This window comes from Scyliorhinus canicula, chromosome 16 (genome assembly GCF_902713615.1).
Source record: "Scyliorhinus canicula chromosome 16, sScyCan1.1, whole genome shotgun sequence".
In the NCBI taxonomy this organism is placed as follows: Eukaryota; Metazoa; Chordata; class Chondrichthyes; order Carcharhiniformes; family Scyliorhinidae; genus Scyliorhinus; species Scyliorhinus canicula.
In genome coordinates, this window is record NC_052161.1 from 80984431 (window position 1) to 81003582 (window position 19152).

General features: G+C 51.8%; 1 protein-coding gene across 6 annotated transcripts in view; it reads right to left on the bottom strand.

The window, feature by feature from the left end:
• Positions 1 to 19152, bottom strand: part of vps26a (VPS26, retromer complex component A) — a 102910-nt gene that overhangs the window by 26385 nt on the left and 57373 nt on the right. For 5 of the 6 annotated variants that reach the window (XM_038821939.1, XM_038821934.1, XM_038821936.1 and 2 more), the window contains exon 5: positions 441 to 605. The exons of the other annotated variant lie outside the window; for it this stretch is intronic. In XM_038821939.1, the coding sequence (XP_038677867.1) occupies positions 441 to 605 (165 nt within the window). The remainder of the gene's footprint in view (positions 1 to 440; positions 606 to 19152) is intronic. 6 annotated transcript variants of the gene reach the window in all.

Consider the following 19152-nt stretch of genomic DNA (forward strand, 5'->3'; position numbering starts at 1 on the left):
AAACAGGACAGCCAATAATTGATGCTCAGCAAAGACCAGATAGCCTGTTTCTATTATCTTGATTGAGGAATAAATATTGTCTGGAACTGGACATAACTCCCCTGTTAGTCTTCAAAATAGTACCATGGGAGAACTATATGAGGAGGCAGACACTTTAACATTTGATCTGAAAGATGACACCTTCGGCAGAGTTACTTTTTGTGTTCAAGCTCTGGAATGGGATTTGAACCCAGAACCTTCTGACTCAGAGATAAGAGCCACTCGTTCCAAGGACAAGTGCCAGAGTGTGGTGAATTGGGGATTTTCACAGCAACTTCACTGCAGTGTTAATGTAAGCCTGCTTGTGACAATAATAAAGATTATTTTTTTAAAATAAAAGTCGTAAAGAATCAAAACAAAATGCTGGCACGTGCAAGTGTCCCAGAACTGCAATGACTCACTTAGACTTGTTGTATTCAAACTCTATGTGTAAGCAATCTTCAATTCCCACTTCCATTTTGATGGAGTTGTTAACGTCTGGATATGTAGCAAGCTGGTGCACAATTAGATCATATTCCTTCACCAGATCACTCAAGCTCCGCACTATTGTCACTTTCAGGAAATACCTGGAGGGAAATCAATGCAATAAATTAGAACATGGGCTTACGAGTGAAGTGGAATCCCAGAAATCTTGTCAAAATAAAGCTGAAAACCCCAGAATCTCATTAACAAACAGGATGGGACTTTCCAGCGCCAGTTGGAAACAATGAAAAAAGCAATGCCAACACTAACAGCTGTAAATCTCAGGCCACTTCAAATTTCCCACTGCTGGTGTTCAATGTATGAACTCAGTCCCATAATCAGGCCACAGACTTCATCCTGTTTCCCACCTTCGAGTTTCAACATTAAGTGCTGTTGGGTGTTTGATAGAGGAGAGCATTACGACCAAGCATTTCTTTAATGCATACACATGATCAGGGTAGGGGGTCAGTGGTTCAAAAGAAGCCGGACAATTGGCGGTTGTTTTCCAACCAGGAAGACTGTTGCCCTGATGAAGATGTGATGTGGAGATGCCGGCGTTGGACTGGGGTGAGCACAGTAAGAAGTCTTACAACACCAGGTTAAAGTCCAACAGGTTTGTTTCAAACACGAGCTTTCGGAGCACTGCTCCTTCCTCAGGTGAATCCATTCACCTGTGGAAGGAGCAGTGCTCCGAAAGCTCGTGTTTGAAACAAACCTGTTGGACTTTAACCTGGTGTTGTAAGACTTCTTAGTGATGAAGATGGTAAGAAGTCTTACAACACCAGGTTAAAGTGGTAAGATGAACCAACCAAGCCGAATTCAAACAAAGGCCCCTCCTTTGCATGGTCCATTCTAATGTGTGGTTTAATTACTTCAAGGGGCTGATTTAGCACAGTGGGCTAAACAGCTGGCTTGTAATGCAGAACAATGGCAGCAGCGCAGGTTCAATTCCTGTCCCGGCCTCTTCAAATTTAGGATTAAAGCGATGTCAACTGTTATACTGGGCTAAAGACGACAGCTTGACAGCCAATGACATATTTTTGAAATATTGCCACTGCTCTAAAGAACAAAGAACAAAGAAAAGTACAGCACATGAACAGGCCCTTCGGCCCTCCAAGCCTGCACCAACCATGCTGCGCATTTAAACTAAAATCTGCTACAATTCTGGGGTCCGTATCCTATTCATGTATTTGTCAAGATGCCCCTTAAACATCACTATTGTCCCTGCTTCCATCACCTCCTCCGGCAGCGAGTTGCAGGTACCCATTACCCTCCCTATAAAAAAAGACTTGCCTCGTACATCCCCTCTAAACCTTGCCCCTCGCACCTTAAACCTATGCCCCCGAGTAATTGACCCCTCTACCCTGGGAAAAAAGTCTCTGACTATACACTCTGTCTATGCCCCTCATAATTTTGTAGACCTTTATCAGGTCGCCGCTCAACCTCCTTCGTACCAGTGAGAACAAACTAAGTTTATTCAACCTCTCCTCATAGCTAATGCCCTCCATACCAGGCAACATCCTGGTAAATCTCTTCCGCACCCTCTCCAAAGTCTCCACATCCTTCTGGTAGTGTGGCGACCAGAATTAAACACTATACTCCAAGTGTGGCCTAACTAAGGTTCTATACAGTTGCTACATGACTTGCCAATTATTATGCTCAATGCCCTGGCTAATGAAGGCAAGCATGCCATATGCCTTCTTGACTACCTTTTCCACCTGTGTTGCCCCTTTCAGTCACCTGTGGACCTGTACACCAAGATCTCTCTGACTTTCAATACTCTTGAGGGTTCTAGCATTCACTGTAAACCCCTACCTGAATTAGACCTTCCAAAATGCATTACCTCACATTAGTCCGGATTAAACTCCATCTGCTATCTCTCCGCCCAAGTCTCCAAATGATCTAAATCCTGATGTATCCTCGGATAGTCCTCATCGCTATCCGCAATTCCACCAACCTTTGTATCGTCCGCAAACCTACTAATCAGACCAGTTACATTTTCCTCAAAATCATTTATATATACTACGAACAGCAAAGGTCCCAGCATGGAACCCTGCAGAACACCACTAGTCACAGCCCTCCAATCAGCAAAGCACCCTTCCATTGCTACCATGTGGCAGCACGGTAGCACAGGGGCAGCACAAGTGGATAGCACTGTGGCTTCACAGCGCTAGGGTCCCAGGTTCGATTCTCCGCTGGTTCACTGTCTGTGTGGAGTTTGCATGTTCTCCCCACGTCTGCATGGGTTTCCTCAGTGTACTCTAGTTTCCTCCCACAGTCCAAAGACGTGCAGGTTAGGTGGATTGGCCGTAATAAATTGCCCTGAGTAACCAAAGAGGTTCGGAGGGGTTATTGGGTTATGGGGATAGGGTGGAAGTGAGGGCTTAAGTGGGTCGGTGCAGACTCGATGGGCCTAATGGCCTCCTTCTGCACTGTATCTTCTACTCTCTGCCATCTATGACATAGTCAGTTCTGCATCAATCACCTTTGTGACCTCCTCGAAAAACTCTTATCAAGTTAGTGAGACATGACCTCCCCTTCATTAAACCGTGCTGCCTCTTGTAAAAACGTCCACTTGCTTCCAAATGGGAGTAGATCCTGTCTCAAAGAATTCTCTCCAGTAATTTCCCTACCACTGACATAAGGCTCACACGGCCTGTCGTTCCCTGGATTATCCTTGTTACCCTTCTTAAACAAAGGAGCAACATTGGCTATGCTCCAGTCCTCCGGAACATCACCTGAAGACAGTGAGGATCCAAAGATTTCTGCCAAGGCCTCAACAATTTCCTCTCTAGCCTCCTTCAGTATTCTGGGGTAGATCCCATCAGGCCCTGGGGACTTATCTACCTTAATATTTTTCAAGACGCTCAACACCTTGTCTTTTTGGATCTCAATGTGACCCAGGCTATCTACACACCCTTCACCAGACTCAACATCCACCAATTCCTTCTCTATGGTGAATAGAACAGTACAGCACAGAACAGGCCCTTCGGCCCTCAATGTTGTGCCGAGCCATGATCACCCTACTCAAACCCACGTATCCACCCTATACCCGTAAACCAACAACCCCCCCCTTAACCTTACTTTTATTAGGACACTACGGGCAATTTATCATGGCCAATCCACCTAACCCGCACATCTTTGGACTGTGGGAGGAAACCGGAGCACCCGGAGGAAACCCACGCACACAGGGGGAGGACGTGCAGACTCCACACAGACAGTGACCCAGCCGGGAATCGAACCTGGGACCCTGGAGCTGTGAAGCATTTATGCTAACCACCATGCTACCCTGCTGCCCTGAATACTGATGCAAAGTATTCATTTAGTACCTCGCCCATTTCCTCTGACTCCACAATAGATTCCCTCCCCTGTCCTTCAGTGGGCCAACCCTTTCCCTGGCTACCCGCTTGCTTTTTATGTACGTGTAAAAAGCCTTGGGATTTTCCTTAACCCTTTTTGCCAATGGCTTTTCATGACCCCTTTTAGACCTCTTGACTTACTTTCCTTATATTCCACACAGGCTTCGTCTGTTCCCAGCTTTCTAGCCCTGATAAATGCCTCCTTTTTCTTTTTGACGAGGCCGACAATATCCTGGATTCCTTTCAACTGACACTTGAAAGCCTCCCACATGTCAAACGTTGATTTACCGCCTAATATTGTTATAATTAGCCTTCCCCCAATTTAGCACTTTCACCCGAGAACCACTCTTATCCTTGTCCATCAGCACTTTAAAAAACTTACTGAATTGTGGTCACTGTTCCCGAAATGCTCCCCGACTGAAACCTCTGCCACCTGGCCGGGCTCATTCCCCAATTCCAAGTCCAGAACAGCCCCTTCCCTAGTTGAACTATCTACATATTGTTTTAAGAAGCCCTCCTGGATGCTACTTACAAACTCTGCCCCGTCCAAGCCCCTAGCACTAATCTAGAAACAGCAGTAGTCAAATGCACAGAGCAAGATTCCACAAATAACAATGAGATAAATGACCAGATCACGTGTTTTGGAGAAGTCTGTTGAGAGATATTCATCAGGACATCGGAGGGAACTCCTCAGGCTCTTTTTCAAATAGTACCACAAGATATTTTACACATGCCTGATGCAGTCTCTACTTAATGTCTCATCTAAAATCAGCACATCCAGCAATGCAGCACACCATCAGCACTGTGTTGAGTGTTAGGTTAGGATTTGGTGCTAATTCGTAAACCCATAACCTTCTGATTCAGGTGCGAGTGCGACCCACTGAGTCACAGCTGATTATAAACTGCACATTATGAAGGTGAAATTAAGTCACCATAATCCCAGATGACCACCGGCTGCTTTCCCCTTTGAGGAGGAGAGCTGACTGGTGGTGATTTAACTGGAGGTTCATCACACCTCAGACGAGGGGCAAAGATGAGAATGCGGATCCTTCATGAATAACCTCAGCCAGTAAGAGAAACAAACTAGCTGTCCAGCCAGATGAAATAACCAACCCAATATGATAAAGGCACCAGTCATTGCCACAGACACTATTGTGGAATTGTCATAATTTTGGAGGCACCATCACCACAAGACCTCAGCAATCAAGAAGCAACCTAGTGATCTACAGCACAGAAATCTACAGCACAGAAAAGGCACTTCGGCACATTGTTCACCTAACTAATCTAATCCAATCTAATCCTATTTCCAGCACTGGGTCCATGTCTTGTATGCCTTGGGCTTGCAAGTGTACATCTAAATATTTTTTGAATGTTATGAAGGTTTCTGCCTCCACGACTCTTTCAGTCTGAGAGTTCTAGACTCCCACTACTCTCTGGGTGAAAAGGTTTTTCTTCACATCCCCACCTTAAATCTTACCTCCGTCTCTGTCCAGACTGGATAATAAATTCAGTCTCACCAGCATCACGAGAAAGTGATCAAACTTTCGAGGGCTTTGTGTGAAGTGGCCTTGGCCCATAACCCCAATCCTTGTTGCATTTGATGCTGAATTAATCTCATTCAGAAAAACAAGAAAGGTTTGTAAATCCTGGAATGTGCTGTTGTTTGAAATGAAAATCACTTATTGTCACGAGTAGGCTTCAATGAAGTTACTGTGAAAAGCCCCTAGTCGCCACATTCCGGCGCCTGTCCAGGGAGGCTGGTACGGGAATCGAACCGTGCTGCTGGCCTGCTTTAAAAGCCAGCGATTTAGCTGAGTGAGCTAAACCAGTCCCTATTTCTCTGAACTCCCACATTCAAATCTTTCCAATTAGGTTTCCATCTGACACATTACCAAACTCTTTAATCTCAAAGTTACAAATGACATCATGCGTCACTGGTTCAAGAGCAAACATTCCCTCCTAATCCTTCTCAACCTGCCTCCAGCCTTTGCCATAACTGACCCCACACAATCTTCCTCCAAAGTCTCCCCCCATTACAGCCCAGCTCGGTGGGACTGCTAAAACCTGGCTCCATCCTCATCTATAATTGCAGACAGAGAATCACTTGCAATACTTTTCTCTTCCTGTTCTCGCAGTATTACACAGCTAGTCCAACATCCTGTATTGGATGGAGTAGAAATTTCTTAAGATCTAAATGGAAGAATATGGGTAAAGTGACTGGACTAGTAATCCAGTGACCAGGCTAAGGTTTTGGAGACATGGGTTAGTAATTCAGACACCAGGCTGACGTCCTGGAGACATGGGTTAGTAATCCAGAGACCAGGCTAAGGTTCTGGAAGCATGATTTAGTAATCCAGAGACTAGGCTGACGTCCTGGAGACATGGGTTAGTAATCCAGAGACCAGGCTAAGGTTCTGGAAGCATGATTTAGTAATCCAGAGACTAGGCTGACGTCCTGGAGACGTGGGTTAGCACACAGGGCTAAATCGCTGGCTTTGAAAGCAGACTATGGCAGGCCAGCAGCACGGTTCGATTCCCGTAACAGCCTCCCCGAACAGGCGCCGTAATGTGGCGACTAGGGGCTTTTCACAGTAACTTAATTGAAGCCTACTCGTGACAATAAGCGATTTTCATTTCATTTCATTTCATTTTCAGACACCAGGCTGATGTTCTGTGGACATGAGTTAGTAGTCCAGAGACCAGGCTGAAGTTCTGGAGACATGGGTTAGTAACGCCTGAAACATCTAAATCCTGGAAAGTTTAGCTGCCAATCTGTACTTCCCTCAACCAGGTCCCTGTAATGTCAACAACATCATAGTTCCAAGTACTAATCCAAGCTCTAGGTTCATCTGCCTTACCCGTAATACTTCTTGCATTAAAACATATGCACTTCAGGCCACCAGTCCCGCTGTTTTCAGCAACATCTCCCTGTCTGCTCTTTCTCAGAGCCATACTGGCCCTATTCCCTAGCTCTCCCTCACTTGTTTTCACCTTGAATGAGTAGATTGGGAAACTGGAAAGTTAAAAAAGAAAAGAGCAAGGAAAAGGAAAGGAAGACGAGGGGGGGAGCAATACCCCCACCCCCAGCCACAGGAGTGACACAGCCGAAGCCGACGGGGGAGAAAAGGGAGGCAAGGAGGGGCAGGCTGGTGAAAGGCAGGGACGACTACACGCTGAGTGGGATGGCGACAGACTATGTAGAAAAATTTAAGGGAAGGAAAGGACAAATCTTTCTGTATTGTACAGTAAATGAAAATGAATGGCTATGTATCTAATTTTTGAAAAATCAATAAAAAGATCTTTTTAAAAAAGCACTGCAGCCTCACAGTGTCAGGGTCTCGGGTTCAATTCCGGCCTTGTGTGACTATCTGTGTGGAGTTTGCATGTTCTCCCCGTGTTTGCGTAGATTTTGTCCGGGTGGTGCTCTGGTTTCCTCCCACAGTCCAGGGATGTGCAGGTTAGGTGGGGTTACGAGAATAGTGTGGGGGAGTGGGCCTGGGTAGGATGCTCTTTCAGAGAGTTGGTGAAGACTCGATGGGCTGAATAGCCTCCTTCTGCACTGTTGGGATTCTAAGGGATACCCTAAGTGCAGGCCTTCAGATCGCAGAGACTTATCTGCCTTTAATCCCATTGGTTTATTCAATACCTTCTCCCAAGTGATGGTTATTGCACCAAGTTCCTCTGCATTAACTGCAGCTTTTGGAATTTTTAATTTTGAAATGATTAAGATGTATAAAATTATGAGGGGCATAGAGAGAGTAGACAGGAACAAACAGTTCCCCTTGGTGGAGAAATCAATGACCAGGGGGTATAGATTTAAGGTAAGGGCAGGAGGTTTAGAGGGGATATGAGGAAAAACATTATCACCCAGAGGGTGGTGGGAGTCTGGAACTCACACTGTCTGAAAGGGTGGTGAAGGCAGAGACCCTTACTGGGGCCGGTTTAGCACAGGGCTAAATCGCTGGCTTTGAAAACAGACCAAGGCAGGCCAGCAGCACGGTTCAATTCCCGTACCAGCCTCCCCGAACAGGCGCCGGAATGTGGCGACTAGGGGCTTTTCATAGTAACTTAATTTGAAGCCTACTCGTGACAATAAGCGATTTTCATTTCATTTCATTTCATTTTCAGACACCAGGCTGATGTTCTGTGGACATGAGTTAGTAGTCCAGAGACCAGGCTGAAGTTCTGGAGACATGGGTTAGTAATTCAGAAACCAGGCTGACGTTCTGTGGAGATGAGTTTAAGTCTCATAATGGCAACTGTGGAATTTTAATTTAATAAATAATCTGGAATTGAAAACCTAGTCTCAGTAATAGTGACCACTGTGGATCGTTGTAAAAAGCCATCTGGTCACAATGTATTTTCAGGAAGCATATCTGTTATCCTTATCCAGTCTGCACTACATGTGCTCTCCATGGGGTAAGCCAATTAGTTTATGGGCAATTGGGGATGGGCCTTGCCAATGACCTTCCCATATCCCACGAGAGAATAAAGGAACAAAATTGGGCAGACTGAAGTCACAGTCTTCAGTTGTTCCCGAGCTGCCAAATCAATGCCCCTCTCTGTTGAAAGTGTCTTCGGTTGCACCAGACTATTTGCAAACAGTGTGTCATTTATTTATTTTTTTTAAATATAATTTTTATTGGAATTTTTTACAGAAAATATAAAACGTAACGACAAACAATGAAATGCAACAAAATAACCCATAATAACTGTATCAACCCCAGACCGTATCGACTCATGTATCCCATCCCCCACCCCCCCAACCCCAATGAACAACAGAAGAACTTAAAAATTAATTTTAATCAAATAAACAAACATGGTCATCGTCCGCCGCCCCCCTTCTTTTCCCTCCCCCCTTCCCCCCCTTTTCCCTCCCCCCCTTTTCCCTCCCCCCTTCCCCCCCCTTTTCCCTCCCCCCCTTTTCCCTCCCCCCCTTCCCCCCTTTTCCCTCCCCCTTCCCCCCCTCCCCCCTTTTCCCTCCCCCCCCACCCCCTTTTCCCTCCCCCTTCCCCCCCTCCCCCCCTTTTCCTTCCCCCCTCCCCCCCTTTCCCTCCCCCCCTTTTCCCTCCCCCCTTCCCCCCCTCCCCCCCTTTTCCCTCCCCTTCCCCCCCTTTTCCCTCCCCTTCCCCCCCTTTTCCCTCCCCCCTTCCCCCTCCCCCCTTTTCCTTCCCCCCCTCCCCCCCTTTTCCTTCCCCCCCTCCCCCCCTTTTCCTTCCCCCCCTCCCCCCCTTTTCCCTCCCCCCTCCCCCCCTTTTCCCTCCCCCCTCCCCCCCCCCTTTTCCCTCCCCCCTCCCCCCCTTTTCCCTCCCCCCTCCCCCCCCCCTTTTCCCTCCCCCCTCCCCCCCTTTCCCTCCCCCCCCTTTCCCCCCCTCCCCCCCTTTTCCCTCCCCCCTCCCCACCTTTTCCCTCCCCCCTCCCCCCCTTTTCCCTCCCCCCTCCCCCCCCCTTTTCCCTCCCCCCTCCCCCCCTTTTCCCTCCCCCCCCTTTCCCTCCCCCCTCCCCCCCCCCCCCCCCTTTCCCTCCCCCCTTTTCCCTCCCCCTTCCCCCCCTCCCCCCCCTTTTCCCTCCCCCCTTCCCCCCCTTTTCCCTCCCCCTTCCCCCCCTTTTCCCTCCCCCCCTTCCCCCCTTTTCCCTCCCCCCCTTTTCCCTCCCCCTTCCCCCCTTTCCCTCCCCCCTTTTCCCTCCCCCTTCCCCCCTCCCCCCCTTTTCCCTCCCCTCCCCCCTTTTCCCTCCCCCTTCCCCCCCCTCCCCCCCTTTTCCCCCCCCCTTCCCCCCCCTTTTCCCTCCCCCCTTCCCCCCCTTTTCCCTCCCCCCCTTCCCCCCCTTTTCCCTCCCCCTTTTCCCTCCCCCCTTCCGCCCCCCCTTTTCCCTCCCCCCATTTTTTCCCTCCCCCCTTCCCCCCTTTTCCCTCCCCCCTTTTGCCCTCCCCCCTTCCCCCCCCTTTTCCTCCCCCCTTGTTCCTCCCCCCTTCCCCCCCTTTTCCCTCCCCCTTTTCCCTCCCCCTTCCCCCCCTCCCCCCCCTTTTCTCCCCTTCCCCCCTTTTCCCCCTCCCCCCCTTTTCCCCCTCCCCCCCTTTCCCTCCCCCCTTCCCCCCTTTTCCCTCCCCCCTCCCTCCCCCTCCCCCTTCCCCCCCTCCCCCTTCCCCCCCCCTTTCCCTCCCCCTTCCCCCCCTTTTCCCTCCCCCTTCCCCCCCTTTTTCCCTCCCCCTTTCCCCCTTTTCCCTCCCCCCCCTCCCCCCCTTCCCCCCTTCCCCCCCCCCCTCCCCCTCCCCCCCCCCTCCCCAATTCCCCCCCTCCCCCTTCCCCCCCCCTTTTCCCTCCCCCTTCCCCCCCTTTTTCCCTCCCCCTTCCCCCCTTTTCCCTCCCCCTTCCCCCCCTTTTCCCTCCCCCTTCCCCCCCTTTTCCCTCCCCCTTTCCCCCCTTTTCCCTCCCCCCCTTTTTCCCTCCCCCTCCCCCCCTTTTCCCTCCCCCTCCCCCCCCTTCCCCCCCCTTTTCCCTCCCCTTCTCCCCCCCTTTTTCCCTCTCCCTTCCCCCCCTTTTCCCTCCCCCTTCCCCCCCTTTTCCCTCCCCCTTCTCCCTCCCCCCTTCCCCCCCCTTTTCCCTCCCCTTCTCCCTCCCCCTTCCCCCCCTTTTCCCTCCCCCTTCTCCCTCCCCCCCCTTCTCCCTCTTCCCTCCCCCTTTTCCCTCCCCCTTCCCCCTTTTCCCTCCCCCTTCCCCCTTTTCCCTCCCCCTTCCCCCCCCACCCCCCCGGGTTGCTGCTGCTACTGTCCTCGTACCCTATCGTTGAGCCAGAAAGTCGAGAAAAGGTTGCCACCGCCTAAAGAACCCTTGTACCGACCCTCTCAGGGCGAATTTGATCTTCTCTAGCTTAATGAAACCCGCCATGTCATTGATCCAGGTCTCCACGCTTGGGGGCCTCACATCCTTCCATTGTAGCAAGATCCTTCGCCGGGCTACTAGGGACGCAAAGGCCAGCACACCGGCCTCTTTCGCCTCCTGCACTCCTGACTCCACCCCAACACCAAAAATCACGAGTCCCCATCCTGGCTTGGCCCTGGATCCCACCACCCTCGACACCGTCCTCGCCACCCCCTTCCAGAACTCCTCCAGTGCCGGGCATGCCCAGAACATATGGGCATGGTTCGCTGGACTCCCCGAGCACCTGACACACCTGTCTTCACCCCCAAAGAACCTACTCATCCTCGTCCCAGTCATGTGGGCCCGGTGCAGCACCTTGAATTGGATGAGGCTAAGCCGCGCACACGAGGAGGAAGAATTAACCCTCTCCAGGGCATCAGCCCATGTCCCGTCTTCGATCTGTTCCCCCAGTTCCCCCGCCCACTTAGCTTTCAACTCCTCTACTGACGCCTCCTCCGCCTCCTGCATAACCTTGTAGATATCAGATATCTTCCCCTCTCCGACCCAGACCCCCGAAAGCACCCTGTCGCTCACCCCCCTCGCGGGAAGCGAAGGGAATCCCTCCACCTGCCGCCTAGCAAATGCCTTTACCTGCAGATACCTGAACATGTTCCCCGGGGGGGAGCCCAAATTCCTCCCCACCCCGCACCAGACACCTCCATCTCCCTGACTCCCTCAACGCCATAGCCAAAGGTTCAATCGCCAGTGCAAAGAGCAAGGGGGACAGGGGGCACCCCTGCCTGGTCCTACGGTAGAGCCTAAAGTACTCTGATCTCCTTCCATTGCTAACTACACTTGCCATCGGAGCCGCGTAGAGCAGCCTCACCCATTTGATGAATCCCTCCCCGAATCCGAACCGCTCCAGCACCTCCCACAGGTACCCCCACTCAACTCTATCAAACGCTTTCTCCGCATCCAGCGCCACCACTATCTCCGCCCTCCCCCTCCACTGCCGGCATCATAATAACATTTAGCAGTCTCCGTACATTCGTGTTGAGCTGCCGTCCCTTGACAAATCCTGTCTGATCCTCGTGTATCACCCCTGGCACACAGTCCTCTATCCTGGTGGCCAGGATCTTCGCCAGCAACTTAGCGTCAACATCGAGGAGCGAGATAAGCCTGCATGATCCACACTGCAAGGGGTCCTTATCCCGCTTTAGGATCAGAGAGATCAGTGCCCGCGACATCGTCGGGGGCAAAGCCCCCCCCTCCCATGCCTCATTGAAGGCTCGCACCAACAGGGGGCCCACCAGATCCGCATACTTTTTATAAAATTCCACCGGGAACCCGTCCGGCCCCGGCGCCTTACCTGACTGCATTTGTCCAATCCCCCTGACTAGCTCCTCCAACTCTATCGGCGCCCCCAGACCCTCTACCAGCTCCTCTTGAACCCTTGGGAACCATAGCCTGGTCATGAAGCTCTCCATCCCCCCTCTCCCCATCGGAGGTTCTGACCGGTACAGTTCCTCGTAGAAGTCCCTAAAGACCCCATTTACTTCTGTCCCCTTCTGCACTACATTCCCACCCCTATCCGTCACTCCACCAATTTCCCTAGCCGCATCTCGCCTGCGGAGCTGATGCGCCAACATCCTGCTCGCCTTCTCCCCACACTCATATACCATGCCCTGCGACCTCCTCCACTGTGTCTCCGCCTTTCTGGTGGTCAACAAGTCAAATTTGGCCTGCAAACTACGCCGTTCCCCCAGCAACCCCTCCTCCGGTGCCTTCGCGTATCTCCTGTCCACATCCAGGAGCTCCTCCACCAGTCTCTCCCTCTCCTTCCTCTCCCTCCTTTCCCTATGGGCCCGGATGGAGATCAGCTCCCCCCGGATCACTGCTTTCAGAGCCTCCCAGACCATCCCCACCGTGTCGTTGGTATCAAGATACCCCTCAATACTTCCCCGGACCCTCCTACACACCACCTCATCAGCCGGCAGCCCCACATCCAGGCGCCAGAGCGGGCGCTGGTCCCGCGCCTCCCCCATCTCCAGATCAACCCAGTGCGGAGCATGGTCTGAAATTGCTATGGCCGAATACTCTGCATCCTGCACCTTCGGGATCAATCCCCTGCTCAGGATGAAAAAATCTATTCGGGAATAGACCCTATGGACATGGGAGAAAAAGGAATACTCCCACGCTCTCGGCCTCCCAAACCTCCAGGGATCCACCCCTCCCATCTGGTCCATAAACCCCCTCAGCACTTTGGCCGCCGCCGGTCTCCTACCTGTCCTTGAACTGGACTGGTCCAGTGGGGGATCCAGCACTGTGTTAAAGTCTCCCCCCATGATCAGGCCCCCCGCCTCCAGGTCCGGAATGCGGCCCAACAAGCGCCTCATGAGGCCGGCATCATCCCAATTCGGGGCATATACATTAACCAGCACCACCTTCTCTCCCTGCAGCCTACCCTTCACCATAATATATCTGCCCTCCTTGTCCGACACCACCTCAGCCGCCTCGAACGCCACCCTCTTCCCCACCAGAATCGCCACCCCCCGGTTCTTCGCGTCCAATCCCGAGTGAAAAACCTGCCCCACCCACCCCTTCCTCAGACGAACTTGGTCCGCCACCTTCAAGTGGGTCTCCTGGAGCATAGCCACGTCCGCCTTCAGCCCCTTCAGATGAGAAATTACCCTAGTTCTCTTAACCGGCCCATTCAGCCCCCTCACGTTCCAGGTAATCAGCCGGATCAGAGGGCAACCTGCCCCTCTCCCCCGCCGGCTAGCCATAGCTTATCGACAGCTCGCCACGCCTAACTCGTTCCCCATGGCGATAACGCCTCTCCTCTACTCCCCCAGCCCACGCCAGCTCCTTCCTGGCCATTCCAGCAGCAACCCGGTATCCCCCCCCCACCCCCCCAGGCTAGGACCCCTCCTAGCCGCGACGCACCCTCCATGGTACTTCCGTGAGTCAGCTGACTTCTGCTGACCCGGCAGCTCCTGCCAAAACCCATCTCCTCCCGGCATGGGGTCATCTCCCTCTTGCCACACCTCCTTGGCACCGCTTCAGCGTGGGAAAGAAAACCAGTAGAGGCCACGCCCCCACCTCCAGCTCCGCCCCCCCGCCCCGCAGCGCGGACAACCAGAGGAAAGCCCGCGCTTTCACACTGCCACACCCCACCCTTCTGACGCAGCTCCTCAAAATCCATTTCACCCCAACCCCCAGCCCCGTACAGAAGAGAACATATAAGCACATGCCCCCAACGTTCCCCACATACCCCACACCCAACAGACAAACCCACCCGGAAACAGAGCAAAAAGAAAACCAGCATAAAAAAAACACGTGTCAAAATTGAAGAACAGCAACAGCAAAAACAGCAACGGCCATAGTGTGTCCCTTATATGTCACCCACTGACGCGCAGGCTGCAGCATTCCAAATCTGACCTGCTTGGCATGCAGCACCGCCTTCGTCCGGTTGAACCCAGCCCGCCGCTTTGCCACCTCCGCACTCCAGTCCTGGTAGATTCGCACTACCGAATTCTCCCACTTGCTGCTCCTCTCTTTCTTGGCCCAGCGCAGCACACACTCCCGGTCACTAAATCGATGGAACCGCACCAGCACCGCCCGCGGGGGTTCATTTGCCTTAGGCCTCCTGGCCAGCACTCTGTGAGCTCCCTCAAGCTCCAGGGGCAAATGGAAGGACCCCGCTCCCATCAACGAGCTCAACATCGTGGTCACGTACGACGGGAGATCCGACCCTTCCAGCCCCTCCGCCAGGCCCAGGATCCTCAAATTCTTTCGCCTCGTGCGAACGTCCAGCTCCTCCAAGCGGTCTTGCCACTTTTTGTGAAGTGCCTCGTGCAACTCCACTTTCCCCACGAGGACCACGGCCTCCTCCTCCCGCTCAGCGGCCTGCTGCTGCAACTCCCGAATGGACACCTCCTGAGCCGCCTGAGCCCCAAGCAGCTTGTTGGTAGTCGCATTCAGGGAGTCCAGCAACTCAGCCTTCAGCTCCGCAAAACAGCGCAGAAGAGAGGCCTGCTGCTCCTGCGCCCACTTCCACCAGTCCTCGGGTGTTCCGCCAGCCGCCATTTTGTCTTTCTTCCCCCGCTTTTCTTGGGGAGCTGCTGCAGCTTTTTCCTTTGCCCCACTCCGGGTGAGCACCATAAATTATGGGGAATGCTCCTCTAGACACCTTCCCCCACCGGGATTCGTCGAGACAGCGCCGTTTGAGGCCCTCAAATCGGCCCAAAAGTCCTTAAGTAGCAGGAGCTGCGGTGCAGCTTAGCCGCAACTACAAAGCCGATTTTCTGACCGCTCCACTCCTAGTCCAGGCCATCCACCGGTGGAGAATCTGAGAAGGAGTGTTCCCACACGGGGAAAAGTCCAAACAGCACCACTACGAGCTCTTAAAAGAGCCCCAAAGTCCGAAAATAGTGGGAGCCACTGAACGTGCGTCTTAGCTCCGCATCACCGCTACCGGAAGTCCGTCTCCGCTTCTTCAATGGCCTTGGTGAGATCTCTTCACAGTGCTTCCCTCTGCTGCTAGAATTCAGCTTTCATAAAGGCCCTCAGGTCAGCTTGAGACCTATAAGCTGGCCCTTCCCCCGCTTGCATGGTTGCAGAGGCTTTCGTTTGCTGCTGTTCAGACAAATCTTGCACTGTTTCTGAGGGTCTGATAACCAAGAAACATCCTATTCCTGGGGGAAAATACTCCTTGAACCTTCACCCACGCCTTTTCATCGAAATTCCAACCCGTGCTGCCCAAAAAAGAGCTATTTTCTGCAACCTTAGGCAGGAGCTGCCTCTGTGTGCACACTCACTGCATGATGCACACCGGAAGTCTCAACAGTGTGTCATTTATGACCTCGAAACCATACCTAGGGCCATACGTAGGACCATTTATTTTCACCTCCATTTACCGGATTCCCCCTACCTTCGCTCGTCCGCTGCTGAAACAAATACACGATGAATCCAATGCATTCCTAGCCTTCTACATTCTACTCTCCATAAACTTGGAAGTCATCCAAAATTCTGCTGCCCATGTCCTCGTTCAGATTAAGTCCCAATGATGCAGCACCTCTGTGCTCACTGACCCACACTGGCTTCTGGTTAAACAGCAACTCAGAGAATGGTTACACCACAGGAGATCATTCTGCCATCATGTTTGTTTTGGTTTTTTTGGAAGGGCAACTCAATTGTAAAATTCTCATCCTTCCTTGGCCTCATCCCTCCCTATCTCTGGAATTTCCTCTCGCCCAACAACCGGCTGTAACATCTATACTTCACCAATTCTCATCTCTTAAACTCCCCTGATTTTAATCATTCCACCACTTGCAGTGTGCCGTCCACTGCCAAGACCCAAGTTCTATCATTTCCTTTCAAAACCACTCCCTCTCCCTACAGGTCATCTCCAGTGATATCTCCTTATGTAGCTCACTGTTAAAACGTGTTTGATGGGGCAGCACAGTGGTTAGCACTTCTGAGGACACGAGTTTGATCCCGGCCCCGGATTACTGCCCATGTGGAGTTCTCCTCTTATTTGTCAGAACACAAAATGTGCAGGGTAGGTGGATTGGCTACGCTAAATTTGCCATTAATTGGAAAAATAAAAGATAAAAAATAAAAATTGTGTTTGATGAAGCTATTGCAATGTGTCTCGAGACATTGCCAGGGCGTGTTATATAAAAATTGGCACGTCATGCTGCAGAATAAAGAACCTTAATTAGGCCGCACTTGGAATATTGCGTACAATTATGATCGCCACACTCCCAGAGGATATGCAGACCTCTGCCACGCTGCCGCGTGGAAGTGGTGGAAGCAGGGACGATAGTGATGTTTTTAAGAGGCACCTTGACAAATACATGAATAGGGGAATACGGACCCTGGGAGTGCAAGAAGGTTTTAGGTTAGAAAGACATCATGGTCGGCGCAGGCTTGGAGGGCCGAAGGGCCTGTTCCTTTGCTGTTCTTTGTTGTTATTACACTGCTTTAAAGGCAGTGTGTAAACACAGGTGGCAGAATTCTCCGATCCTGAAACTAAGCGTTGACACTGAGACAGGACTCGTTGAATTGGTCCAGGTCCAGGTCCACAACTGTTAAGGGTTCGCACTGGCGAAACATGTTGGAACACAATTGATTCCAATGACAAATGATGCTGGATTCACTGACTTGCGATTTACACTCAGGAGGGAGGCTGTCAAGCTGTAGCTGCATATACATACTCCACTGCCCCCCCACACATCATCCCAGCCAACAAGATGGCAACGAGGAGAGCGGCACCCCATTTCACAGACTGCAAACTCGACTGTGCTGGACACCGTGGAGGAGAGGTGGGTGACCCTCTACCCAGGGCGGGGAAGGAGTGGCAGAGGTGGTCAGCGCCATTTACTGGGCCTGGACACAGGTGGCAGAGGTGGACAGTGCCATGGGCAACACCAGACAGTGGTGTCTGTGTCCCTGGTCAGTTCATCCGAGGTCGATGAACCTGGAGGTGATCCGAGCATTCCGTGCGCGTTCACCCTCGTGCACATATTGTGCAGCCTCCCATGCCTGCTCAGATGCCTCCAGGCCCATGTCTTGACTCCCCCTCCCCCAGCATCCTCCTGGTCAGACAAAGCCTGGAATTCATCTTCCTCCTCCAGCATGTCGTCCATCTGCTGCGCAACGTTGTGGAGGATGCAGCCGGCCACCACTATGCGGGCGACTCGCAGTGTTATACTGGAGGTCCCTCCAGAGTGGTCCATGCATTTTCAGAAGCACCAACAAAGAACAATACAACACAGGAACAGGCCCTTCAGCCTTCCACGCCTGCACCGACCATGGTACCTGCCTAAACTAAAACCGTGTGCACTTACTGAGTTCCTTCCATTCCCACCCTATTCATGTATTTGTCTAGATGACCCTTAAATGGGCAGCACGGTAGCATGGTGGTTAGCATAAATGCTTCACAGCTCCAGGGTCCCAGGTTCGATTCCCGGCTGGGTCACTGTCTGTGCGGAGTCTGCATGTCCTCCCCGTGTGTGCGTGGGTTTCCTCCGGGTGCTCCGGTTTCCTCCCACAGTCCAAAGATGTGCGGGTTAGGTGGATTGGCCATGCTAAATTGCCCGTAGTGTCCTAAAAAGTAAGGTTAAGGGGGGGGTTGTTGGGTTACGGGTATAGGGTGGATACGTGGACTTCTATCAGGTCGCCTCTCAACCTCCGTCGTTCCAGTGACAACAGACCGAGTTTAACTAACCTCTCCTCACAGCTAATGCCCTCCATACCAGGCAGCATCCTAGAAAACCGCTTCTGTACCCTCTCCAAAGCATCCACATCCTTCTGGTAGTATGGTGAACAGAATTATACACAATATTCCAAATAAGGCTGAACTATGGTCCTGTACAGCTGCAACACGACTTGCCAATTTTTATATTCAATGCCCCCACCGTTGAAGGCCAGCATGCCGTATGCCTTCTTGACCACCTTATCCACATGCATTGCTACTTTCAGTGATCAGTGGACATTCACGCCCAGATCTCTCTGCCTGTCAGCACTTGCAAGAGTTCTACCATTTATTGTTTAATTCCTACATGCATTGGGCCTTCCAAAGTGCATTACCTCACACTTGTCCGCTTAAACTCCATCTGCCATTTCTCCGCCCAAGACTCCAACCAGTTTATATCCTGCTGTATCCTCTGTCAATCCTCTTCGCTATCCGCAACTCCACCAATTTTTGTGTTGTCTGCGAACTTACTAATCAGACCAGCTACATTTTCTTCCAAATCATTTATATACACCGCATCTGCAAGATGTGCCAGATCATCGACATGGATACGACCATTACATGCAAGAACACCACCCACCAGGTATACGGTACATCCTCGTGCGATTTGGACAACATTGTCTACCTCATACGCTGCAGGAAAGGATGTCCTGAGGCATGGTACATCGGCGATACCATGCAGATGCTGCTACAACGGATGAACGGACATCGCGCAAAAATCACCAGGAGGAATGTTCCCTTCCAGTCGGGGAACACTTCAGCAGTCAAGGGCATTCAGCCCTTGATCTACTGGTAAGCGTTCTCCAAGGCGGCCTTCAGGACGTGCAACAATGCAGAATCGTTGAGGAGAAACTGATAGCCATGAGTACGGCCTCAACCGGGATATTGGATTCATGTCTCATTACATTCACCCCCCACCATCTGGCCTAGACTTGCAAAATCCTACCAACTGTGCTGGCTTGAGACAATTCACATCTCTTTAACCTGTGATTATCCTTCTCTCCATACGCTCCATCTGGACCTGTAAAGACTTAATTACCTGCAAAGACTCGCATTCAAAGTATCATATTGCATCATTGAGTTTGTCTACAAATGTAATTGTGGAACCCACCTCTTCACTCACCCGATGAAGGAGCTGCGCTCCGAAAGCTAGTGATTCCAAACAAACCTG